Raw genomic sequence first — 24,115 nt, 5'->3', positions numbered from 1 at the left:
CAAAGACACTTGGAGAAGAGGATCCATCCGATTCTGATATCAAGAACTCCTTAGACTGACTCATCTTTTGGAGTCCAGGAATGTAACTGTCTGGGGCGATTGTCTGGAGAGTGTTTGTTGGAGATTCGAACATGTTAGCAGTGTAGTGGTGATGGTGATCTTGGTCATCAGGATCATTGTCACTCGGTCCATCGTCATGTGCTGGATCATCATTTGGTGGATCATCATTAGGGAAATCATCGTGGTTCAGAGGACAGTCCTTTGCATCATGGTTGAGCATACCACATTTGGAACAGAAATTCTTTAGACGCTCATAACGAAACTTTAGCATTGTGTTTTCTCCTCCAGCGAATTCAAAGTTCCTCTGGAATCTTAAAGGCAAGTCTACAGTCCAATTAACACAAATCCTAGCAAACTCTACCAAATTTCCATTCTCATCGAAATCAACATCCACAACAGGGCCTATCTCATTCCAATGTAATTTACCATAGCGGATGTGAGTTACTGTACCGGTATGTCACGCACCTGAATCCAGAAAGGGATGAACTTCAGTTCTTCATCTGAAATGTTGGGGTACCAGCAGTGAGCGGTTATCATCCAGTCATTGAATGTCCATGGACCGCGACGAAGCACCAGGTTCAGAGTTTCCTCTGTTTTGAAGATGAAAAGAACTTTGCCATTTCCCAGGATACGACCACGGCAAGAGTCCGAGAAACCCCAGATTTTGGGCATTTGACTTGTGATAGCACGGAGATTCTGTTTCTTTGGATTGAGAATCGTGACAATCAAAGAGAAACGATTCGCATTAACTGCGTTACCACACAGTTCTGGTGGAAGGGGGATTGGGGCATCATTGATACCCAAATCGAGATTTTGCAAATTTTTGCGGATGTAATCACTCATGATTCTTTGTCTGTAGAAGAAAGGGATGGGTGAGAGAAGATTTGGATGTGGCAATCGCTTCATGTGCAGTCGATATTTATAAGGTCGTTGCCAGGTTTTCCCGAGCAGTTATCGAACGAGAAAAATGGGAAAAAACTGTTACCAGTTAACTGTAACAGATTAAAACCGCCAAAACAATTCCAATGAAAAGGTTTGTTTGTCGGATAGAGACTCCAAATCGGAGAAGGAGGAGGGCGAATTCAAAGAAGAGAATCACCCAAAAAATCGCCATCAGAGCGAAAGGACGCCATGTGAAAATGTATTATTTTGTAAATACACATTAAGTTTTATTAAATTTCTATATTACTCTAATCATTTCTAAAATTTTAGTTAGATGATAGAATAATATTGAATATTAGATATAAAAAAATATAAAAAATAATATTCAAATTATTTAGATTTAACATAAAATGAAAAATTTGTTTTAACAAACAATGATTTGTTAGCTATTGATGAAGAGACAAATATATAGAGAGTTCAAAAGATATGACTATTTAAATAGACACACCTATTAGAACGAAAAGTTGTGATGAAAAAATATGAATAAAATATAGTGAAAAGATACAACTCTACAATGAACAAATACAAATGTTTGAGTTTTTTTAAAAGAACAAATAAAACTATTTTTTTTTTTTAAAAAGTACTACGAAAAGTCGCAACTGTTGTTCTCATTTATTCAGATTATTATTATTATTATTTAAATATTAAAATATTTTTTTAACGGAAAGTTAAGATAAACATACACAACTGTAAATTCAATATTAAGTTGTATAAAATTTCTCTATTGCTATAATCATTTCTAAAATTTTAATTAGATTATAGAATATATTCAATTATCTAGACTCAACATAAACTGAAAAATTTGTTTCAACGAACTTGTTAGTTAGTGATAAAGAGACAAATATAAAGAGAGTTCAAAAAGCATGACTATTTAAATAGACACACCTATTAGAACGAAAAGTTGTGATGAAAAAATATAAATAAAATATAGTGAAAAGACACAACTATAAAATAAACAGATACAACCGTTTGAATTTTAAAAAAAAACAAATAAAAACATTTTTTGACGAAAAGGTACTACGAAAAATTGCAATTGTTGTGTCTGCACTTGATTATACCTACAAACTCATATAAACTGCTTTTAAATAAAATGCATCTTTATTACCATATTCAAAAGTCAAATCCAAAAGCTCATTATATAATCCATCTAACTCTTGGAAAAAGATTCTATGTATAAAATTAACTAAAAGTTGTAAATTAGATTCATCATTCCAAAAATCTTTTGTTAAATCAAGAATTGGAGGAATCTCTTTACTTTTAAAAGAATGAATGCTAGAGAATAATTTAGAGAGCTGTAAAAACTGTTGAGATTGAAATTTTATATTATTTGGTGTCATGGCAAAAAAAATGAAACAGTTCAAACAGACAAATATATATAGATTTCAAAAGATACGAATATTCGAATAGACACAACTCTACAATGAACAGTTACAACTTTACAAAAAAAACCGTTACAATGAACAATCGCAACTTTGTGTAAAACACAAAATTTAAATTTACTACAGATTTTTATAAAAATTATCCAAAAAGTACGATTGAAAAAACACAACTTTTGGTGGCATTTATTCGGATTGCTATTATATATAGGTACTTTCATTAATTTTTTATATATAAAACTAACTAAAAGTTGTAAATTAGATTCATCATTCCAAAAATCTTTTGTTAAATCAAGAATTGGAGGAATTTCTTACATTTAAAAGAATAAATGCTAGAGAATAATTTAGAGAGCTGTAAAAACCGTTGAGATTAAAATTTTATATTATTTTGTGTCATGGCAAAAAAAAAAACAGTTCAAAAAGACAAATATATAGATTTCAAAAGATATGAATATTCGAATAGACACAACTCTACAATGAACAGTTGCAACTTGACAAAAAAACCGTTATAATGAACAATCGCAACTTTGTGTAAACACACAATTTAAATTTTCTACAGATTTTTTGAAAAATTATCTAAAAAGTACGATTGAAAAAACACAACTTTTGGTGTCATTTATTCGAGATAGATTCTTCATTCCAAAAATCTTTTGTTAAATCAATAATTAGTGGATTTCTTGATTTTTAAAAGAATGAATGCTAGAAAATAATTTAGAAAAATGAATAAACCGTTGAAATTGAAATTTCAGTTGATTTTGTGTCATGGCAAAAAAATAAAAATAATTCAAACAGACAAATATATATGCATACGTCTATTTCAAAAGATATGAATGTTCCAATCAACACAATTTTACAGTAAACAGTTGTAATTTTTCATAAATAACCGTTTTAATAATCCATCACGAATTTTCAGAAAATATCCAAAAAGTACGATTGAAAAAACACAACTATTGATCGCATTTATTCGGTTTGTTATTATTATATAGATTTTCATGCTATAAAATAAGAAATAGCAGAATTACATTTTGATTTGAAAAAAAAAACATTTTATACAAAGCAATAAAGAAGCAAAACAAGTAGTTAAATATATAAGATGTCAAAAAGGAGATCCATTCCATTCCACCATATAGTATAGATGTTGCTTCATCAATTCGTCACCCATGTGATATGAACACATGGTGTATATATGTCATATGTGTGCAACTTGTATATATATATTTATAAGGGAAATAGACGTATGCATGATAACATTTTGTCGACAATGTAGGTGATTATAAATAGGTCATATGTCTTTAACAACAACAAAAGCAATATATATACACATGCATTAATGAAAGGAATGATTCGTTAGTTGTTAAGACATGAATGGTCGATCTAGTCGGTAGTTGTTATAAAAGTATTGAATTCAGAGAATTAGAGAAACAATATAATTATTCTAACTAAAGAACGCTTTTGTTATTACAATTTCAATTTCAAAAGTTTGTTATTTTGTCGTTCATTATTCATTTTTGCTTAATATCATATTAATTTCTACCGTCAGAGACTATTCAAGCTTTATTGTATTAATCTATTTTTGGGTCCATGTCCTGAGTCGGATAAGATATTTAACAATATGTATGTCGATGAATAAAAAGTGAAGAAAAAAAATCTTTGTGGGGGAAAAGGTCGACTGGTCAAAAGAAATTATAAATTAAAAAAAAAAAGTTACAAGAAAAGGGAAAAAGAAAGAAGAAGAGTTCATATCAGTAGGGCATGACGGATCAAATACAAAGTTAAACTTTATCCTCTAATTAATCGTTAAACTTTTCCGACGTGTGTGATGGAATATGACATAAACGAAAAAAGTATATCAATTGAAAAAAAAAAGGGTAATAAATATGACGTGAGAAAACATTTTTCCTTAGCCTAAAAGAAAGATATTGCCATATCGGTCAGTAGACGATTCCAGACATTCGTGATTCGTGCGCGGTGCATCTAAATGGGTTGGCCCTGCCATGCACGTGGATACTTTTTAACTGCATGACTAAATCAATATATTACATCATTTACATTAACATTTAAATGTTAGCTGCATGCTTCCACAATTTTCGCCTAACGGATTCTAACAGGTCAAATAACATATAAATTGGTCTCCTTCGATTATTTGCATGTGTAAAGAAGACTTGAGAAAGCCACGATGTCTCCTTGTGTGTGACTCAATTTGCTCTCACCGATTCAAAAAGCGTAACGTACAATCTGATTTTGATTTTTTCTTGTTTCATGCATGTTCCAATTAACTAGGAAACATATCTTATCTTCCTAAACATTTATAGATATCTGTTAAAAATTTAAAATCAGGCTAAAAAAGAAGAGAGAAAAATAAATAAATAAATAAAGCATGCAATTTTGCCAACTTGTGGTTGTGTCGGAGTCTAACGTCATTCCGTGTGATGGTCTTTCTTTATTTACTTTAATGTTCTCTTTTCTTTTTTTTTTTTTTTTTTTTCTTCGCATCTCTAATACTATAACTTTAGCATATTTAAGGAGATAGGATCATCAGTTTGTAAATATCATCTTCTAAATTTCAAAATGAAAGGAATTGAGAAACTATTGAAGAAGATCCATAGAGCCCTTATGCCTCCTAAGTTGTTTTGTTATTTGGAAACTAAAAGCAAAAACATATAAACATTTCATCAGTTACTGAAAGTACTTTAGACAAATATTATGTCCCTAACACGGATTTGGTGGTTGTAGAGAATCTCTATTTAATTATGTGTTTTCTCCTTTACTTAAGTATATGATTATTTTCCTCAGAACAAAAAAAGGCCAAACAGAGCATATGCCCACAAAGAAAGCAGCTTCATCTATGTGGCTTGATGACCCATCCATGACTCATCCCTTTTACCACAAAGGTCTCAAGTCTCAGAGCTTTGATACAAGTGCCTCTTGTCTATTTGTCTTTCCCTTTAAATACCTTCCCACCAACACAGTTTCATCAACAACCATTACTCACAATCTCCTCTCTCTCTCTCTCTCTTTCTCTTTCTCATAAGATCAAGAATCAAAATCACCACTTAAACCTTCCAAGATGACATTGAGCAGAGTTCATCAACAAGCTATTGCATTTCCCGCAGCCAAGACTGCCACGATGGGTTACTTGCCTGACCCTGCAGCTTCCATCAACAAACTACAAATCCCAACCTCCTCTTCAAAGGTTTCTCTTTCAACAGACAAGGGAAAATCCATGCTGCGAAAGAAGAAGACCGATAGCTTCACCAACGGAGCTAGAGACCAGGACAAGTTAGGACCAAAGCTAACTGAAAAAGTAAAGAGAAAGCTATCCTTGGGAGCTAAGATCCTTCAAATGGGAGGCCTAGAGAAGATCTATAAGCGACTCTTTAAAGTCTGCGATGAAGAGAAACTGTTCAAGGCGTACCAATGTTACCTATCAACAACCGAAGGCCCCATGGCAGGCCTACTCTTTATCTCATCAAAGAAGATTGCATTCTGCAGCGAGAAATCGATCAAGCTGGCTTCTCCTCAGGGAGATATCATCAGGGTTCACTACAAAGTGTCAGTTCCCTTGTGCAAGATCAATGGAGTGAACCAGAGTCAGAACACAAAAAACCCATCTCAGAAGTACCTTGAAGTAGTCACGGTCGATGGATTTGACTTCTGGTTTATGGGATTCTTGAGCCACCAAAAAGCTTTCAACTGCCTCGAGCAAGCGCTTTCTCTTAGCTACGAGCAATGATAAGCCGCAATGGTTTCCTTTGATGAGGAGCTAAGTAGTGCGGGTTAAAGATGAAATATTTCATTTCACTTTAACCGGCTTCAATCAGATTATGTTAGGAAACACTTACAATATTGTACAAACTTAATTATTTTTTCTTGCTTATATTCCTTTTGTTTTCTATCGTAGAGATTTGAATATATTTAGCTGATCCCATCTGTTTTCCTAATTCACTGTCCTCTTTTGCACCACAAATATGTCAAGAGAAGACTAATACATAGAAAACAAAAAAAAATGTGCCATGGGATGGATCATATATAATAAATGAGTACATAAGACCATTTCATAATCTTGATCTTGGAAAATTTAAGAGTTCAGATATATTATCCCTAACCTTCCGCTGAGTGAATAAATCAATATAGTAATAAATGTCCAAAAGCAGTGTCTTCTTCTTCCATTTCAACAAAAAAGAAATCAATGAAGATGTAAAACAAAAACTATCTAAAATTTGAATAAGCAATCAATCATAATGTTACGACCGCTCAACAATAACAATTAATTAATCCACACAAAAAAACAATTAATTAATTCCCGCTCAACTTTGTCGTATAGTCCAAGACGCCAAGTTATTGAATATAAGAGGCTGGTTAAATTTTACAGCATAATAGTAGTTTTTTTTTCCTAACTCCGAGAAGCTTATAAATTCAAACATTAAAAACAAAAACACAAAATCCAGATTTGGTAATTTTTTTTGTTATATTTCAAAGTCATGTCTCTGAGTGGCTCTGTCTCTGGGAACAAAATAAAAACTAAACAGCATATATGTGGTCCGTTGGTTAGTTTTCTTCTATTAGTACCATGTCAATTCCTTGGACATGTTTTGGTGCAAAAGAGAACTGTGAAATAAGAAAATACTGATGAGATCAGCTAAATATATTCATTTATCTCTTTCTTGTGTCAACAATGGAAAACATAATGAGTTTGTACAAACAATATTGTCAGTCTCTTCTAGGCTCTTTACTAATATTCTCTGACTACTGAAACAGGTCAAAACAGAAATGAAATATTTCTTCTTCAACTTGCACTAACTAGCTCCTCAGAGAAAATCTTATTGGTCATCATCGTTTAACGCTTGCTTAAGGCAGTTGAAAGCTTTGCGGTAGCTCACGAATCCCATAAACCAGAAGTCGAAATTATCGACTGTAACTACTTCAAGGTACTTCTTCGTGTTCTGACTCTGGTTCACACCATTGATCTTGGATAACGGGATTGAGACTTTGTAGTGAACCCTAGAGATATCTCCCTGAGGAGAAGCCACCTTGATCGATCTCTCGCTGCAGAATGCAATCTTCGTTGATGAGATGAAGAGTAGGCCTGAGATGGGACCTGCGGTTGTGGATAGGTAACATTGGTACGCCTTGAAAAGCTTCTCTTCATCGCAGACTTTGAAGAGTCGCTTGTAGATTTTCTCTAAGCCTCCCATTTGAAGGATCTTAGCTCCCAAGGATAGCTTTCTCTTGACTGTTTCACTTAGCTTGGGTTCTAACTTGTCCTGGTCTCTAGCTCCTTTCGTGAAGCTATCGGTTTTCTTCTTTCGCAGCATTGATTTTCCTTTGCTTGTTAGAAAAGAAAACTTTGATGAAGTTGGGATTTGGAGCTTGTTGATGGAAGCTGGGTCAGGCAAGTAACCCATCGTGGCAGTCTTGGCTGCGGGAAATGCAATAGCTTGTTGATGAACTCTGCTCAATGTCATCTTGGATGGTTTAGTGGTGATTTTGATTCTTGATTCTTGATCTTGTCAGAAAGAGAAAGAGAGAGAGATTGTGAGTGATGGTTGATGATGAAACCGTGTTGGTGAGAAGATATATATAGGAAAAAACAAAGAAACAAGAGGCAGTTGAATACAAAAACATTGAATCGTTGAGACTCGAGATCTTTCTGGTAAAGGCTGAGTCATAGATTGGTCATCAAGACAGGGAAAAAGCCACTTTCTTTGGGGTTAAAAGCAAATAGAAGAAGACCAAGCATATGCTTTGTTTTGCTTTTTCTTCTTTTTTATTGTGAGAAAAATAATCTTGATCTAGTTAAAGGAGAGATTTATATAAAGAAAGGTTTTGCAACTACCAAGTCCGTGTTTAGGACATTATTTCGAAACTAATTTCAATAACTGATGTGAATGTTTTAGCTCAACTCAACATGTTCCTTTATCATTGTCGGTACGTAGCTTTAATTTGTCTTTCCGCATCATAGTTAATGATGCGTATCTTCCTATTTATATGATTGTTTTTAAGTTTGTTCTCAAGCATTATTAATTAGTCTATAACAAACACTCATTTGGTGTCAAAGGTAACATGTTACAATCTTTTCAAACCCTCTACACTCATCATAAATTAATCTCTTTAACATAAAATCAGTTTGTATATTAGAGATATATAGCCAAAACAAAAGCAAAGTAAAAAAGAAAGAAACAAAAAAGAAAGAAAGAGATCATCATACTGATTGACACTGGACTCCGACTAGCTTTTTTAACCTACAAGTTGGCAACAACATCAACCCCTTTTTTTTTTATCCTACTTTGTTTAGCCTGATTTTAATTTTCCACATATATCTTTACATACATGTATAGGAGATAAGATATGTTTCCTTCTTAATAGGAACATGCATGAAACAAGAAAAAAAAATGAATATCAAATATGACGTAACGCCTTTTTAAATAAGGCGAGAGCAAATTGAGATATGCAGAAGGGCATTGTGAGATATAACGTCGTGGCTTTGGAGCTTTCCGCGTTGGCATTGTGACTTTCTTATGCCTTTATTTCTTTTATTTCATGCTAAGATAAGAAATATCAGAGTTACATTTGATTTGAAAAAACAAAATATACAAAGCAATAAAGGAAGCTAAACAAATAGTTAAATAAGATATCTCAAAAAGGAGATCCATTCCATCATATAGTATTATAGTAGTATAGATGTTGCTTCATCAATTCGTCACCCATGTGATATGAACATGGTGCGTATTGGTTTAGATATGTGTGTGTGTGCAATGTTTATATGTATATGGACTGTGCTAGAGCACGGGTTGAAATTTCTTTTATTTATATTACAATTTTAGAATAAAATATAATTTATATGATTGTTTTTAAAAGTATTTTTGGATTATGCAATAAAATCATATGCTAAATATGATGACTTGAAAAAAACACATATTTTGTAAGTTTTATATTATTAATTTTGTAATTTTATGTATGAAAAATGGTTATGTTTGTTGTTTGTTTTTATTTTAATTTTTGAACATGTTTGGTTAAAGTTTTTTAATATGACCGGTGATTAGTTAAAATTTTATTTTCAACTGCACAATAAGATATGAAATCACGATTAATTGTGATATATTGCCAAGATTTTATTCCTTTTTACGTATAATAGTATATATTTATGTCTAACAGTATATATTTTGTAACAATATATGAAATATTAAAAATTTTATTTTAGAAATTGTATAAATCATTAGAATATTCTCTTTAAAAGATTCTTTGGAATATTCTTACGTGTATCCATATAGCCCACAGATTAACTAATTAATCTATATTTTTTTTGTAACCAATCTATATTTAATCTATAACCTATTTTGTAACCGACTTATAAAAATTATATAGTCTATAAAAAAAAGTTGTGTATTTCCATTTTATTATATAGGAGATATATAATATACGTATGCATGATAACATTTTGTCGACAATGTAGGTGATTATATATAGGTACATACATTATGTCTTTAACAACAACAAAAACAATATATAGGTACATGCACTAATGAAAGGAATGATTCGTTTAGTTGTTAAGACATGAATGATCGACTCTTGTAAAGACATGTCTACGTGCATGTACGTATAAGAGTCGATCTACATCATTTACACTAACAATTTTCGATTGTAAAGCTCATTCATTATCTCTAATTAAGCTTCCACAATGTTCGCTTAACGGATTCTAGTAACATGTCACATAACATTTAAATTGTCTCTCTTTTTGTTTTCCTTTCTTTTTGCATAGCCATAATAGCATCAACCAAAACAAGTAACATGTTTACAAGTTGCATGTATTATGTATAAAGACTTGAGAAAGTGTCCAATGCCAACGTAGAAAGCTTCCAAAAACACGATGTCTCCTTCTGTGTGACTCAATTTGCTCTCACCGATTCAAAAAGTGTTACGTACAATCTGATTTTGATTTCTTCTTGTTTCATGCATGTTCCAATTAACTAGGAAACATATCTTATCTTCTATACATTTATAGATATCTGTTAAAACTTAAAATCAGACCAAAAAAGAAGAGAGAAAAATAAACAAATAAAGCTTGCAATTTTGCCAACTTGTAGTTGTGTAGGTAATAAAGCTTTGTCGGAGTCTAATGATTCCGTGTGATCATCTTTCTTTTATTTACTTTAATGTTCTCTTTTTTATTTATTTTTGATCATCTTTCTAGCTTTAGCATATTTAAGGAGATTAATGGATCATCAGTTTGTACATAGCATGCATCTTCTAAATTTCGAAATCAAAGGAATTGAGAAACTATTGAAGAAGATCCATAGATCCCTTTCCCTTATGCCTCCTAAGTTGTTTTGCTATTTGGAAACTAAAAGCAAAAACATAAAACAATTCATCAGTTACTGAAATTACTTTAGACAAAGATTATGTCCCTAACATGGATTTGGTGGTTGCAAAATCTCTATTTAATTATGTGTTTTCTCCTTTACTTATATATGATTATGTTCCTCAGAAAATAAAAAAAGGCCAAACAGAGCATATGCCCTCAAAGAAAGTAGCTTTATCTATGTGTCTTGATGACCCATCCATGACTCAGCCCTTTAACCACAAAGGTCTTCAAGTCTCAGAGCTTTGATACAAGTGCCTCTTGTCTATTTGTCTTTCCCTTTAAATACCTTCCCACCAACACGGTTTCATCAACAACCATTACTCACAATCTCCTCTATCTCTCTCTTTCTCTTTCTCATAAGACCAAGAATCAAGAATCAAGATCACCACTTAAACCTTCCAAGATGACATTGAGCAGAGTTGACCAACAAGTTATAGTATTTCCTGCAGCCAAGACTGCTCCGTTGGGTTACTTACCTGACCCTGCAGCTTCCATCAACAAGCTCCAAATCCCAACCTCTTCAAAGGTTTCTCTTTCAACAGACAAGGGAAAATCGATGCTGCGTAATAAGAAGACCGATAGCTTCACCAACGGATCTAGAGACCAGGACAAGTTAGGACCCAAGCTAACTGAAACAGTCAAGAGAAAGCTGTCCTTGGGAGCTCAGATCCTTCAAATGGGAGGTTTAGAGAAGATCTATAAGCGACTCTTCAAAGTCTGCGATGAGGAGAAACTGTTCAAGGCCTACCAATGTTACCTATCCACAACCGCAGGTCCCATGGCAGGCCTACTCTTCATCTCATCAAAGAAGATTGCATTCTGCAGTGAGAAATCGATCAAGGTGGCTTCTCCTCAGGGAGATATCATCAGGGTTCACTATAAAGTGTCAGTCCCCTTGTGCAAGATCAATGGAGTGAACCAGAGTCAGAACACAAAGAAGCCATCTCAAAAGTACCTTGAAGTAGTAACAGTCGATAACTTCGACTTCTGGTTCATGGGGTTCGTCAACTACCAGAAAGCTTTCAACTGTCTCGAGCAAGCACTAAACGATGATAACCAATGAAAGTTAAAGAAGAAATATTTCATTTCTCTTTTGACCTGTTTCAATCAGGGAATATTAGTAAAGAGCCTAGAAGAAACCGACAATATTGTTTGTACAAACTCATTTTTATTTTATTTTGCTTTATCCATTTTGGTTTTCCATTGAAGAAACGAGAAAGAGATTAATATAGCTAAAGCTGATCCCATCACTTTTCCTTAGTTACTGTCCACCTTTGCACACAAACATGTCAAAAGAAGTGTCATGGGATGAATCAAATACAAAGAAATGAGAGCATAAGACCATTTCATATTCTTGATCTCAAAGCATTTATAAGCTTTCAGATCCACAGGATCAATCACTCCCTAGGAGAACGAGCAGTCTTCTGCCATTACAACAAAATAAAAATCAAAGAGCTCCACTGATCACAACAAAAGCTTAAGGGCAAACACTGCTTTATTGTATTACATAGGGAATCATAGTCTTCAAATATCAAATGCTGAACCTTTTTTACTCCTTAAGGAGAAGCAGATACAACGAAAACTACACACACTTTGCAAAGGAACTGAAGAAAAATCAAGGAGCCGCCACAACCAAACTACTAAACGCACAAAAATGTACAAGAGCTTTAGAGAGGACTCACTGATGGACCATAAGCCATGAGTGTGCCCATACGCGAGACAGATACTACAGGAGAGACAGAGAGATCACAGAGGGTTTGGTGCAGATACAATCTTTCCTCATAAGTATAACGAAACGATCAAAGCAGAAACTCTGGCTCGGTTAGACTTCCAGAAAAGTTAACTTTACAACAATTGGGGAACTCCAGGCCAGCTTCACTGCATCTTTCTTCTGTCACTTGTGGAAGAGATCTTACATCTAGATACTCCAAGGAAGTGCATTTCTCCAAAATCTTGCTTATCCCTGTTACTGTGATCTTTGTGCAGTTGCTCACCTTCAAAACCTTCAACCCCAAAACATCGTCGCTCCCCAAATCCCTGAAAGCAACGTCAGTGATCTCTTCACAGCAACCTATATCTAGAGCCTCCAAGTTCTTGCACTTCTTCAGAATACAGCTAAGTGAAGAGTCAGATACATTCAAGCACCAATCCATCCTCAAATTCTTGAGACTATCTTTGCAAGACTCTGCCAGTAACATGATAGATTCGTCAGAGATGTCTCTGCATCCACCGATTATCAGAGTTTCCAGATTCTTGCAAGACTGCGCCAGGGAGAATATAGACTCGTTCCCGACTTTGTAACAGTCCAGTAACTTGAGCGTCTTGAGGGAAGATGCACAAGCTTTAGCCACGCTGGAAACTCCAGCATCTCCGACATTGCTGCATTTATTGATGTCCAAAGATTTAATCTTTCTGCATCCCTTCACAAGATCAGCAAGGCCTGAATCAGTGATATTGGCGCAGCCTTGTAGACCGAGAGCTTCCAGATCACGGCATCTCTCAGAGAGTGATTTCAGCGATTCGTCGGTGATGAAACGACAACCCGCTAGATGCAAGGCCCTTAGATCATGGCAGCCTTCTGCAACAGCTGATAATCCTTTATCCGAGAGCTTTCTGCAGTAGGACACATCCAAAAACTGCAGTAAAGAAAGACACCTTCCAATTGAGGCCAATCCAGTATCTGTAATACCTGTTCCCAGAGAAACGAGAAATGCAAAATTCTGAGCTTAGAATTGTCACACAATCACAACAACATATATGAGCTAATTTAATTTGTTACTAGAAAGGTCTATTTGTGAAAACAAAGAACATTTGGTACTGAAGAACATACATATCAAAGAGAATGAGCCAAAGAAGAACTCAATCATAGAAATCATTCCAGGTCATATTTCCTCTCCTAAGAGGCTCTCAGACTACAACCCCTTAAAAGCTAATGGATTGCAGCAAAAATCAGACACAAAGGGACAAAACCAAATCTAACACCTGAACTGTCTTATAAAAACCATAGCAACTACATAAACCATGTATAACCAATTTGTTCCAGTTAAAGTTAAATTGAATCAGAAATGGAACCCAGAGAGATAAAAAGAAAAGAAAAAAAGGAATCTTTTTTTGTTGTTTAACCCCAAAAAGTAGATACCTTTACAGTTGTGGAGATTAAGAACTCTGAGATACTTGAAACCCTCAGAGATAACAGCGAGGTCAGAATCAGTGACACCTGGATAAAAAGACCTAGAAATGGACTGAGACAAGTCCAATTCGACGATTTGAGTGAACCTAGAGGCAAGACGGCGGAGCATATGTGGACCAGCACGCGCCGCCAGCTTCTTCCTGTCGGTGCTCTGCAGATTTAGCCACCTCTTGCAGACCAAACCAAACACTTCCTTGTCTTTTTCACTGTCAAGCCTCGACATAACCCATCTCAGCTCGTCGTCGGTTAGTGCTTCGTTAACACATACAGACGACATGACCGGAGAGATCAAAATCAGTAAAAAAAAAGATTTCGAATTTGGGATTAGGACCACTAGGAAATGAAAAGCCCCTAATTTAACCTCTCTCTTCAGTTACTATCTTCGTCTTCTTCTTCTTCTCTGGCTGGTTAAATGAATGGGGCATTAGATATTATTTTAGATGAGCCATACTGATCGTGTGGTACAAGGAAAGCAACACCAGATGTTGTGAAAATGACGCAAAGATCCCTCATTTCTGAAATGATTCCAATGTTAGGTGCATGGGCAATTCAGGAAATGCGTCTTATCATTGAGAGCACTTCTATTCTAATGGCTGTTTGCTTTATGTTTTGTTTGGTCAGTAAGAGACACTCAACAACGAAAGTCAACAACGGCTTTGAGATAGAGAGAGACATTAATTGTCTTCCCACTTTTGCTGGCTTGTCTTCTTCCCACCTTCTCATCACTTTGTGGCTTTCATACTCATGTCATATGAACACTATTTTAATAATAAACCAAAAGTTTCATATATATATATATCCTAAAATCTCCCAACTCTTTCAAAATTCGGAACTCTTTCAAGTCGTTACCGCAACGTAATTGCTAAAAATGGTGTCAAAGTTAAAATCTTTGTACACCGTTAACTCAATCTTAAAATGGGAATTGTGATGCTTATCAATGTGTAAATCAACCGAACTCAATCCCTAAGAGTAGAAACTCTTGAGACCCATCATATGAGTTACGGAAACGTACTTCTTCTTCTACATCCTCTGTTTCTATATCGAGGTTCGATGTATCGACAACAACCTTACACGAAATTGGTTGCTTATCACCAACTATAAGTGAGCATGCTTCGTAAACTCCATTTCCAGGTGGTAAATTCAGCAACGACGATGTCTGAAGTGAGATCTTCCCTCCTTTGATAGTTATATCTTGTGTTCTCACCCTTGAGATAACCCTGTGTGGTCTGCCGAGGAGCTCTGTTACATACCTCACATCTCCTGTAGCAAGAGCTTGACGGACTCGTGTGGACGATACTTGTCCTCTTTCTTTTGACTTTGAGTCCTCCTCTGTGTCTTCATTTCCAGAGACTTGGTTCTTATCCATTACAGAGTTAATGATGTAAGCTCTGATACCATACCGTTTGCATAACCTCACAAGTTCAGAAGCGTCACCGGAAGCTCTATATCCAAACCGGTAGTTTTCGCCTGCGGAAAAAAACAATTGTTTTTAGAATGAGAATTTTAGGAGACAGGAGGGAACTTTTGAGATACTAGTTTGGTATTCACCTGCCACAACTCCGCAGACTCTGAGCTCTCTTGACAACTTCTCAACAAACTGTTGTGGGTTAAGATGTCGAACGCTAGCAAATTCAATCTCAAACTCTACTGGTGCTATGTTCCCACAATAAGATGTCCAAGAGGAAAGGACCCGTTTTCGATCGCATTTGGCTACTATTGGTGCCCTGCTCATTTAGTCACCACAGAAGAGGATATAAACAGATTAAGAAGAGCATACTTTATTAGCAGAGAAGATCAATAGAGTCACAATCTACTGGTGTAACAAACTTTGATAGATAGGATGCTAGGTTAATTGGGGAGCTGGAAGGAGTAATCTGAATAGAAGAAGTTACCTTGGTTTCCAACCGAGTACTTCAGCAATTCCAACAAAAGACAATAGATATGGAGTACCAACTCTTGCAGCTTGAATTGCAAGCTCTCGGTGACCTATATGCAGCGCATCAAACTTCCCTAGAGCAACAATGCCTCCTGCAAATATGATTTTGTTTTGTCAAAACAAAAGACATGCCATGATGCTAAACGCAACACAAAACAGTAATTACCAAGCTAAGAGACTCGGTGGAAAAGTAAAAGCAACAGTAAACATCTAAATATAGCGGCCCTATATCTTCCACAAATTTCTAATCATAGCGCCAGAGAAACCTCTATGCAAATGGTGCGGAACTTCACTAATATACAATCAAAACTATCTTGTTTAGTATACATAGCGCTCCACTAGTCTTCCACAGGATAGCTGCTAATGGGAACTTGAAGTCAGATGAAATAGGCAAGCAAACAATACCTGCAACTGGCGAAGGCCCTTCAACTAGAAGCTCAGGAGCATCGTCTCCCTGGCTTCGGAAAGAAGAAATAGACAGATACTTTAGCAAAGACTCCAATTTTAAAAATTTTGAGTTGAACAACATTTTAATTTCTATGTATGTAGTACATAGCGCTCCAATTAGTCTTTGAACCCCCAAGAACCCAACTCTCAGCTATGCACTAATCAGGATATCTCACATCAAACAATCAGAAGTGTGAAAAGATTCAAAAACCTGAAACAATAGTGAGGAACTGGGGTTTTTGCAGTGAGACCTAGACAAAGACTTCATCCGCTGCTGCAATTTAGCCGAACAAGGTCTGAGCACGAATGAAGAAGACTGCCCAAAAACATCAGCACCGAGCGTATGAGGATGACGGTGATCCCAACAATGCACGAAGGCACGAGAGCCTCCGCATAACATGGTCACCGACTCTACTTCTCAAAAACCCCTTTAAAAATCCAAAATTGCTCTCTCCGAAACTCTTCGCCGGAGCTAAACATCACCGGTGACAGGTGTCGCTTACACAGTTCAAGCTGTGGTATATTTCATATCCACGTCCAAGACCTTCTCTTTAGCTCAGAGGGTTCGTACATTCCCAAATCTTTATATCTTTTTCTTTAACAACAAAAACATTGTGTTTGTACTTTGTAGAGAGCTTTAAGTACTAAATAAACCAAAATCAATATGTTCAAGTTTCACTTCACAAATGGAACACCAGACGCAACATTCCCTGCATACTCTACATACTCTACTCCAAAAAACTGCTTCAGAAAATGCTCCTCGTACGGTATCCTCTGAGCAAAAAAACGCCACACGACAACAGTGAACATAACCGTTGAAATGGGATTACAGAGCATAACTTGTGTACCAACCGACCAGATGAGAAACCCGCAGTAACTTGGATGCCTCATTACTCTATACACACCGTGAGTCACAAGCCTGTGATGCTCTTCGTGGCTGATCTTTATCAGGTGTGTAAACGATTCTCTCGCTGTTTTAATCGCTGCTTTCCTGATGATTTCTCCGACGATGATCATTACGAGTCCAAAGTTGCTGACCCACCAGTGTTGTTTCAGACGCGGGAAGAAGGTAATCTTGGTTAGGTATTCTAGCAACGACAAAAGCATTGCTAAAGCGTAATGCTTGCTGATCAAAAGCGAGCTAAGAGTTACGTTTGATGCTCCGTGAATGGCAATGGCTAGAATGTATTCGGATGTGTGGAAGAAGATTAGTGAGAGTAGCATTTGAGATAACTGTCTGATGCTAGTGTCACTGAAGATCTCTGTCATTACAATGAATTAACGAAGTGACTTTCTCTCCTCTTTAATCAATTCTTATGCTAATCCGTTAGAAGAAGTATTACTACTGACCTGAGAACGAGGCAGATGCATAGTGTATCAGTAATGGAAGCTGGTGCTCCATAACAAACCCGAGGGGATCCATGAACTGCATAACCACCTACAAAAGAATTACACCGAGAAGAGATAATACTCAATTAAACTGAAGATTCTTAAACCTGAAGTTTCCAATCACTCAATTTATGTAACAGTATGAATGTAAAAGGTTTGGCATCAAGAAACATATGAATCTTGATCAAAATATTAAACTTTCCCAAGGAAAGACAAGATATATAATCTTGATCCAAAATCGATTTGTATTATCACTGAGTTGTCCGAGTATCATCAGTCTGACCACACATTTAGCAAAGCATTGAAAAATGTTAAGTGAATACTAAAACTACAGTCTTCGTGGACATTGAATCTGACATAAAGATAAGCATTGATACTATAGTGTACATAAATCCCAAACCAACAAAACAATCGCATTGCAAGATTCATACAAGGATCAGCAAGCACACTACAGCTTATCCTTCAGAAAAGGGTTTCTTTTATTAACGCATCTTTTTTTTTGTCAAATTATTAACGCATCTTATGAGCAAGAATCCTAGCGAAATAATTCCAATGTAGAAAAAACAGAGACGATGAAATGAACAGAGCTTGGGAGGGGCCGAGGATTAGAGACAAGTAAAGTACACAATCGAAATCGAGAGCTTTGCCCAGAGGAATTTAGTAAAATCAGGGATTACCCAATGCTGAGAGAGATCCAAAGAGATGATCGCGTGGTCGTCTGAAGTTCAGGGAAGAAGAAAGTTTGTACCTTTTGTCAATTTATATATTTTGAGGAGATGATGAAGAAGAAAACAAAACCTCTAGGGGTAACAACAAAACAAATACTCTAGTCACGTGCGAGCCACGTGGGCCATACAGTCCTATTCATTGTTCCTTCTCTTAAGCTAGTCAGTCTCTCTCAAAGTCAAAAGGCAAAAAGAAGAGAAAACTATCGGTAAATTACACACAACAAAAAGATGGGTCACATGAGAAAGCAGCTCTTTGTTTTGTTGGCTAGGAACTTGGGACCTCTGTTTGCAAAAAAATGAGTCTGCCCAAGTTTTGAAGGAGTTGTTGTTTCTTTGCTTTCACATGGACTCTCAAAAACAGTTTTGTAGCTTAAGCGATTGGGATGTTGGGTTCACCAAGATTCACAAACGCCTCTGCACGGGCCATCCTACTCATGGCTGCGTTCCATGACACCAAGTTGTTCAGAAAAGTGCTTATATACCTAGCCCTGTCGTTCTAGCAACCGATTAAAAACAAACACTCATTTAGCCTTTTGAACAAAGAAAAAGTACACAAAACCACCGAAATAGCAAAGCTAGTTTTACCTTGTAGTCAAGATAGTAAGAGTGCTGCAAAGTAACATAAGAAAACGAATGATATTAGAAAATCTATTTTTTTTGTTTGTTTCTTAAGTGTTTCGTTTTGGGAGTATTGAGAGAAGAGACGAGATAGTTTACCTCCCAGACATCTAAGCAGATGATTGGCTGTAACAACAAGAAGAGATGTGATTAAAGACGCAACATCAAGTTTACGAAAGAAAGTTCACAAGAGAACAAATGAGAATCTACTTACAATATCGTCCCACACGAGTGGGTTAATTGCGTTTGAGGTTTTGACTACCTCAAGTCTTCTCTCTTCCCTCTTCACTGAAGTTCCAAAAAAAAAGAAACGAGAATCAAGGTTTACCAGTTCCTGAGTCCGGTTGACTAATGACAAATGAAAAGCTAGTAGAGTTTCTCACAGACAAGCCACACCCAGCCGGAACCAAACTGACTAAGAGCTGCATTAGTGAATTTTTCTCTAAAATTTGTGAAAGAACCGAAATCCTTGTCAATCTGTTCAAGAACACCCTTTTGAGGCATGTCTCCACCACCAGGTTGCATTGACTCCCAAAAGAAATCATGGTTATAGACCTAAACAACAAAATTATAATCATCATCAATCCTACCAACATTAGTGTGTCCCTCTAGCGATGTACAAACAAGTTAGAAAGTAAGTACCTGCGCAGCGTTGTTGAACTCGGGCAACGGATTCCCGTTGTTGTATGTCGCCTTGATAAGCTCTTCCATTGTGTATCCATAAAGTCTATCATCTTTCCCCAACTGTTTATTCAGATTGTCCACATAACCTCGGTGGTGTTTACCCCAATGCACTTCTAGTGTTCTTCGACTCATATAAGGTTCCAAAGCATCCTATTCACATTTGTTTTAAACTCTGATTAAAACTTCAACAAAAGCACTTCTTTTTCATATCCCTAAGAACAAGACCAATCTACTTTGCAAGAGACATACACAGATCAAGATACAATTTTGCCCTAAGCCTACCAGACAATTCACCTAAATTAACCAACTTTCCACAATTCCGTGCTTAGTCGAGAACAGCAAATGGACTACAGAAGCAAGAAATATATACTACACTTTGGAATCCGAATGCACTAAGGCTTATTTGCAACTTACAAGTGGATAAGGAGGTGTCTTTAGACCGTAGTAAGCTACAACCTTGAAACCACCTCGAGACCTAAGAGAGCATCTTCTCTGCTGGTTACTCTAAACAGTGACAAACAAACAAAGAAACGAAATTTGAAAGCTTTAGTGATTCAAAGAGACAGATTTATATGAAACAGAACCACAGTAATTTCACTGTATCATAAGGGAAAAAAAAAAATAAGAAGAAGGAAATCGAACCAGATTGACGAGCTTGGAGGATTTCAAACGTATACTAGAATCTGGAATTGTACCGAAACAGCTTGTCGTCACAACACAAGAACTCATAGCTCCTTCCCACTGTCGTCGTTAAAATCTCACTTCCGCGTCAAAACACAGAGAGAGCTTCTTCACTCCTGGGCTTATCAATCTATTTGGTTCAATCCGGTTAATGCTAAAAACCCAAAAACCTAGAAGACTTCACTCCGGTTAACACATTAAACCGGTAAATCGAACCGGAAAGATCAACCTCAAGCTAGAAGCAAGGGTTTTAGCAAATAGTCAAATACTGATGATCGATCCTTAGTAACCGAACAAACAAAAAAGCGTATATTTTGTCTCTATCAAGCCGTGAGCTGAAAGGCTAAAACCCTTGCTAGATTTCAAAGGGTTTAATTCGTTTAATTCCGTTTGATTCCACTGTCGATTGAATCATCTTAATTAATCAATGGCCGGAAGGGCTGCGACATCGTCGGCGAAATGGGCGAGAGAGTTTTTGTTCAGAAGGGTCTCGTCGAATCCTCTTGGAGCGACCCGTAACTGTTCTTCTGTTCCTGGAGCTTCCTCTGCACCTAAAGTTCCTCACTTTTCCAAAAAAGTAAGTAGCTTTGATGGATTTCTTGATAAATTCATCTCATTTTTTGCTTTACTCGAATCATATTGGAATCTTATTTGCTTCGGGAATTTAGTTTAGATGAAGCTAGATACTGTAGAACGTGTTCTTCCAGTTCTTGTTTTGATCTGAACATAGCACTTTATCTGGTGTAGTAGAGCAAGATCAGTGATGCTATTTCATTTTACAAGTGCAAAGTGTTTAACTTTGAAATTATATAGGGAAGGATATTGACAGGAGCTACCATTGGTCTGGCCATAGCTGGAGGAGCTTATGTGAGTACTGCAGATGAAGCAACCTTCTGGTACTTGTTTGAATAAAGTCCCCTGAAACGTTACATATCTTTTGCCTTTTGTAACTCTTGTGTTAGTTAACATTGCTATAGGCTATCTTGTAGTTAACTTTGAGGCAATCACTTTTGGTTTTTTACCTTTTTGCTTATCTTGTGTGTGTTGGACAGTGGTTGGCTATTCAACGCAACAAAGGTTGTGAATCCTTTCTTTGCACTTCTGGATGCTGAGTTTGCGCATAAGCTGGCTGTTTCGGCTGCAGCTCGAGGGTGGGTACCTAGAGAAAAGAGGCCTGATCCAGCAATCTTGGGACTTGAAGTTTGGGGAAGAAAATTCTCAAACCCAATTGGTCTTGCTGCTGGATTTGACAAAAACGCTGAGGCTACCGAGGGGTTGCTAGGAATGGGATTTGGTTTTGTTGAGGTAGGGTCTGTTACTCCTGTTCCACAAGAAGGCAACCCGAAACCCCGCATCTTCAGATTAAGCGAAGATGGGTGAGAGTCTCTAATCCCTTCTTGTTTACTTACCTTTAATGATGGAAGAAGCAAGAGTTCCAACTAAAAGACTTGTGTTATCGCCCCTCCAGAGCAATTATCAATAGGTGTGGATTTAACAGCGAAGGGATTGTTGTTGTTGCAAAGAGGTTGGGTGCTCAACATGGTAAAAGAATGTTGGCGGAAACATCAGGCACTTCGTCATCTCCAGGCGAAGAAGTGAAACCTGGGGGCAAATCTGGACCTGGTATTCTTGGTGTCAACCTTGGAAAGAACAAGACAAGTGAGGATGCTGCTGCTGACTATGTCCAAGGAGTTCATAACTTATCACAGTATGCGGATTACTTGGTACAAACTTCGTATTGTGATATATCGAGCATTCATTTTGATCTAATCTACCATAGAATTCGTTGTTCCTAATTTCCATTTCTCTTCAGGTGATCAATGTTTCATCACCCAACACTGCAGGGCTGCGCATGCTTCAGGGAAGAAAACAGTTGAAGGACCTTGTTAAGAAGGTTCAAGCTGCTCGAGATGAGATGCAATGGGGTGATGAAGGTCCTCCTCCTCTTCTTGTAAAGATTGCTCCTGATCTGTCCAGAGGAGAGCTTGAAGACATTGCAGCGGTACGTTTTACTAAAACAAAACACATTATATAGTTTCTAAGTAAATGGCTCTAACTACATTGTATTGGTTTGTGTAGGTGGCTCTTGCTCTCCACTTGGATGGGCTGGTAAGTTATCTTGTTACATGAACTAACTTCCGTCTCATCAGTGTCAATTAATGAAGCTTCCAACATGTTTAACGTAGTGTAGCAAAAGCGACCAAAAGTTTGTTTTTTTATATTTCAAGTCACAGTATGCTGCAAATCAGAATGCTTTTGGTGATGGTGATGATGTATCTTTGCTTCTCCTGTAGATCATATCAAATACAACAGTCTCAAGGCCAGATCCTGTAACCAACAACCCTGTGGCAACAGAAGCAGGTGGTTTGAGCGGGAAACCTCTCTTTGCTCTCTCCACCAACATGTTGAGAGAGATGTACACTTTGACAAGAGTAAGTTTTTAGCCTAAAAAAAGACGATCCACTAATTGCCTGAGGAATGAAAATTTTTTTTCTGATTTGGGTTTTTTGGATATTTTCATGGTTACTTCCTTAGGGAAAGATTCCATTGATAGGCTGCGGCGGGGTTAGTAGGTAAACTCTTGGAACATACCTCAGATGCTATAGTTGTGAGAACAAAAGAAATGATTTAAGATGAATTGTTTGTGTTTTCAGTGGTGAAGATGCTTACAAGAAAATAAGAGCCGGAGCTACTCTTGTTCAGCTGTACACTGGATTCGCGTATGGAGGACCTGCCCTCATCCCACAAATAAAGGTATTCCTTTCCCATAAAGACCGATCTTTTTTTTCATCCAGGATAGTTTTATAAGCATAGAGAAATTCTTAAAGCCACTTTCACAATGTTAATTAGACCAAATTCTGAAGCTTTTGGTGTCAAAAACATCTCTCTTTGTTGTAAGCACAACCAACTGTTCATGTCGAGGCAGATTGATACTAATATTCATGTCTTTATGTTGCAATAGGAGGAACTCGTGAGTTGCTTAGAAAGGGATGGCTTCAAGTCAATCCATGAAGCAATTGGTGCTGATCACAGATGATAAACTCGAAGAGCAATACCCAGAGGAGGGTTCTTTTCTTAAAACGACAAAACAAAGTTGTATTTAGTTTCACTGATTCAGTTGTTTCTTTCTTCCATCATGGTTTTTTTTGTCCCTTTTCTCTCGGTTTATTGAGAAATAACTAGCAACACTTTTTCCTCAATTCACTACTGTTTTCTCAAAATTACAGCACAGGTTCTTCTAGCACATAAAACACAAACCGACTGGGATAATAAAAATCATAACATAACTGATTGGACAAAAACATTAGCAATATCAGGAAAGGTGTCAATAGTAAAAGAACTAGAGAAGAAGAATTTTCATGACGTGGTTGCAACTGAAAACTGTTTAACTTTGGCCTGCAAGACCATCCCGGCTTCATCTGCCACGCTTTTCTTTTTAGCTGCGACCTGCATTAAATGAACAATATTCTTGAAGTTAACAACTAAAGTCTCGGGTAAGCTATCTATATATAATAGCAAACTCACTTTTTGTGTCAATTTTTAATCCAACAGATGAGATTAGTTCCAGTTTTAATCCAACGGTTTAAAATTATTAATCGTGTCTTTTCGTCGCACCCCCATCTTTCAAAAGTCACACCTCTTAGTCTTTGCATCTCTTTGTTGTACCTCCTGGTTTCAAAAATCACATCCATTAATTTTTAC

General features: G+C 36.5%; 5 protein-coding genes and 3 pseudogenes across 8 annotated transcripts; 3 read left to right on the top strand and 5 right to left on the bottom strand.

Moving 5' to 3' along the window:
- The first annotated feature begins 5,186 nt into the window (after nt 1-5,186).
- LOC104770693 (putative GEM-like protein 8 pseudogene) lies at nt 5,187-6,319 on the top strand (annotated as a pseudogene). The gene has a single exon (XR_015592545.1). The product of XR_015592545.1 is annotated as a putative GEM-like protein 8 pseudogene (transcript).
- A 675-nt stretch (nt 6,320-6,994) lies between these two features.
- Nucleotides 6,995-8,153, bottom strand: LOC104770692 (GEM-like protein 6 pseudogene; annotated as a pseudogene). The gene has a single exon (XR_015592463.1). The product of XR_015592463.1 is annotated as a GEM-like protein 6 pseudogene (transcript).
- A 2,727-nt stretch (nt 8,154-10,880) lies between these two features.
- LOC104770691 (GEM-like protein 7) lies at nt 10,881-12,000 on the top strand. The gene has a single exon (XM_010495154.3). It carries the CDS (start codon nt 11,144-11,146, stop codon nt 11,801-11,803), a length of 660 nt encoding a protein of 219 aa, XP_010493456.1. The 5' UTR covers nt 10,881-11,143; the 3' UTR covers nt 11,804-12,000.
- A 217-nt stretch (nt 12,001-12,217) lies between these two features.
- Nucleotides 12,218-14,576, bottom strand: LOC104770690 (uncharacterized). Its single transcript, XM_010495153.3, has 2 exons — nt 13,880-14,576; nt 12,218-13,429 (listed from the first exon to the last, which is right to left on the bottom strand). The coding sequence occupies exons 1-2, from the start codon at nt 14,205-14,207 to the stop codon at nt 12,540-12,542; spliced, it is 1,218 nt and encodes a 405-aa protein (XP_010493455.1). The 5' UTR covers nt 14,208-14,576; the 3' UTR covers nt 12,218-12,539.
- Nucleotides 14,577-14,789: 213 nt separating this feature from the next.
- On the bottom strand, nt 14,790-16,834 carry LOC104770689 (FAD synthetase 1, chloroplastic-like; annotated as a pseudogene). Its single transcript, XR_015592506.1, has 5 exons — nt 16,525-16,834; nt 16,272-16,324; nt 15,823-15,958; nt 15,479-15,654; nt 14,790-15,397 (listed from the first exon to the last, which is right to left on the bottom strand). The product of XR_015592506.1 is annotated as an FAD synthetase 1, chloroplastic-like (transcript).
- Nucleotides 16,835-16,877: 43 nt separating this feature from the next.
- On the bottom strand, nt 16,878-18,488 carry LOC104770687 (protein-S-isoprenylcysteine O-methyltransferase A-like). Its single transcript, XM_010495150.3, has 3 exons — nt 18,380-18,488; nt 17,664-17,751; nt 16,878-17,575 (listed from the first exon to the last, which is right to left on the bottom strand). The coding sequence occupies exons 2-3, from the start codon at nt 17,743-17,745 to the stop codon at nt 16,989-16,991; spliced, it is 669 nt and encodes a 222-aa protein (XP_010493452.1). The 5' UTR covers nt 17,746-17,751; nt 18,380-18,488; the 3' UTR covers nt 16,878-16,988.
- LOC104770686 (superoxide dismutase [Fe] 3, chloroplastic) lies at nt 18,483-20,554 on the bottom strand. The gene is made up of 8 exons (XM_010495149.3): nt 20,375-20,554; nt 20,147-20,236; nt 19,691-19,882; nt 19,432-19,603; nt 19,263-19,336; nt 19,148-19,174; nt 19,016-19,039; nt 18,483-18,926 (listed from the first exon to the last, which is right to left on the bottom strand). The coding sequence occupies exons 1-8, from the start codon at nt 20,459-20,461 to the stop codon at nt 18,801-18,803; spliced, it is 792 nt and encodes a 263-aa protein (XP_010493451.1). The 5' UTR covers nt 20,462-20,554; the 3' UTR covers nt 18,483-18,800.
- A 14-nt stretch (nt 20,555-20,568) lies between these two features.
- Nucleotides 20,569-23,634, top strand: LOC104770685 (dihydroorotate dehydrogenase (quinone), mitochondrial). The gene is made up of 10 exons (XM_087504412.1): nt 20,569-20,990; nt 21,227-21,309; nt 21,466-21,789; nt 21,882-22,137; nt 22,227-22,415; nt 22,493-22,522; nt 22,708-22,845; nt 22,949-22,986; nt 23,068-23,167; nt 23,376-23,634. The coding sequence occupies exons 1-10, from the start codon at nt 20,841-20,843 to the stop codon at nt 23,448-23,450; spliced, it is 1,383 nt and encodes a 460-aa protein (XP_087360538.1). The 5' UTR covers nt 20,569-20,840; the 3' UTR covers nt 23,451-23,634.
- Nucleotides 23,635-24,115: the final 481 nt, after the last annotated feature.

The sequence above is a fragment of the Camelina sativa genome, chromosome 20 (genome assembly GCF_030686135.1).
Source record: "Camelina sativa cultivar CO46 ecotype springtype chromosome 20, ASM3068613v1".
Classification (NCBI taxonomy): domain Eukaryota; kingdom Viridiplantae; phylum Streptophyta; class Magnoliopsida; order Brassicales; family Brassicaceae; genus Camelina; species Camelina sativa.
Note: the sequence above shows the minus strand (reverse complement) of the source record. Positions and strands in the feature narration are given on the sequence as shown.

What these genes read in the sequence shown, in the direction of transcription:
- LOC104770686 (XM_010495149.3), bottom strand. Translation starts at nt 20,461, where the DNA reads ATGAGTTCTTGTGTTGTGACGACAAGCTGTTTCGGTACAATTCCAGAT. An exon ending in CCTCCAAGCTCGTCAATCTG is followed by an intron (nt 20,237 to 20,374) that starts GTTCGATTTCCT and finishes GTCACTGTTTAG; the next exon opens with AGTAACCAGCAGAGAAGATG. An exon ending in AGACACCTCCTTATCCACTT is followed by an intron (nt 19,883 to 20,146) that starts GTAAGTTGCAAA and finishes AAATGTGAATAG; the next exon opens with GATGCTTTGGAACCTTATAT.
- LOC104770691 (XM_010495154.3), top strand. Translation starts at nt 11,144, where the DNA reads ATGACATTGAGCAGAGTTGACCAACAAGTTATAGTATTTCCTGCAGCC.
- LOC104770687 (XM_010495150.3), bottom strand. Translation starts at nt 17,745, where the DNA reads ATGCAGTTCATGGATCCCCTCGGGTTTGTTATGGAGCACCAGCTTCCA. An exon ending in TGCATCTGCCTCGTTCTCAG is followed by an intron (nt 17,576 to 17,663) that starts GTCAGTAGTAAT and finishes TTGTAATGACAG; the next exon opens with AGATCTTCAGTGACACTAGC.
- LOC104770685 (XM_087504412.1), top strand. Translation starts at nt 20,841, where the DNA reads ATGGCCGGAAGGGCTGCGACATCGTCGGCGAAATGGGCGAGAGAGTTT. An exon ending in AGCTTGAAGACATTGCAGCG is followed by an intron (nt 22,416 to 22,492) that starts GTACGTTTTACT and finishes TGGTTTGTGTAG; the next exon opens with GTGGCTCTTGCTCTCCACTT. An exon ending in AGATGTACACTTTGACAAGA is followed by an intron (nt 22,846 to 22,948) that starts GTAAGTTTTTAG and finishes TTACTTCCTTAG; the next exon opens with GGAAAGATTCCATTGATAGG.
- LOC104770690 (XM_010495153.3), bottom strand. Translation starts at nt 14,207, where the DNA reads ATGTCGTCTGTATGTGTTAACGAAGCACTAACCGACGACGAGCTGAGA. An exon ending in TAATCTCCACAACTGTAAAG is followed by an intron (nt 13,430 to 13,879) that starts GTATCTACTTTT and finishes CTCTGGGAACAG; the next exon opens with GTATTACAGATACTGGATTG.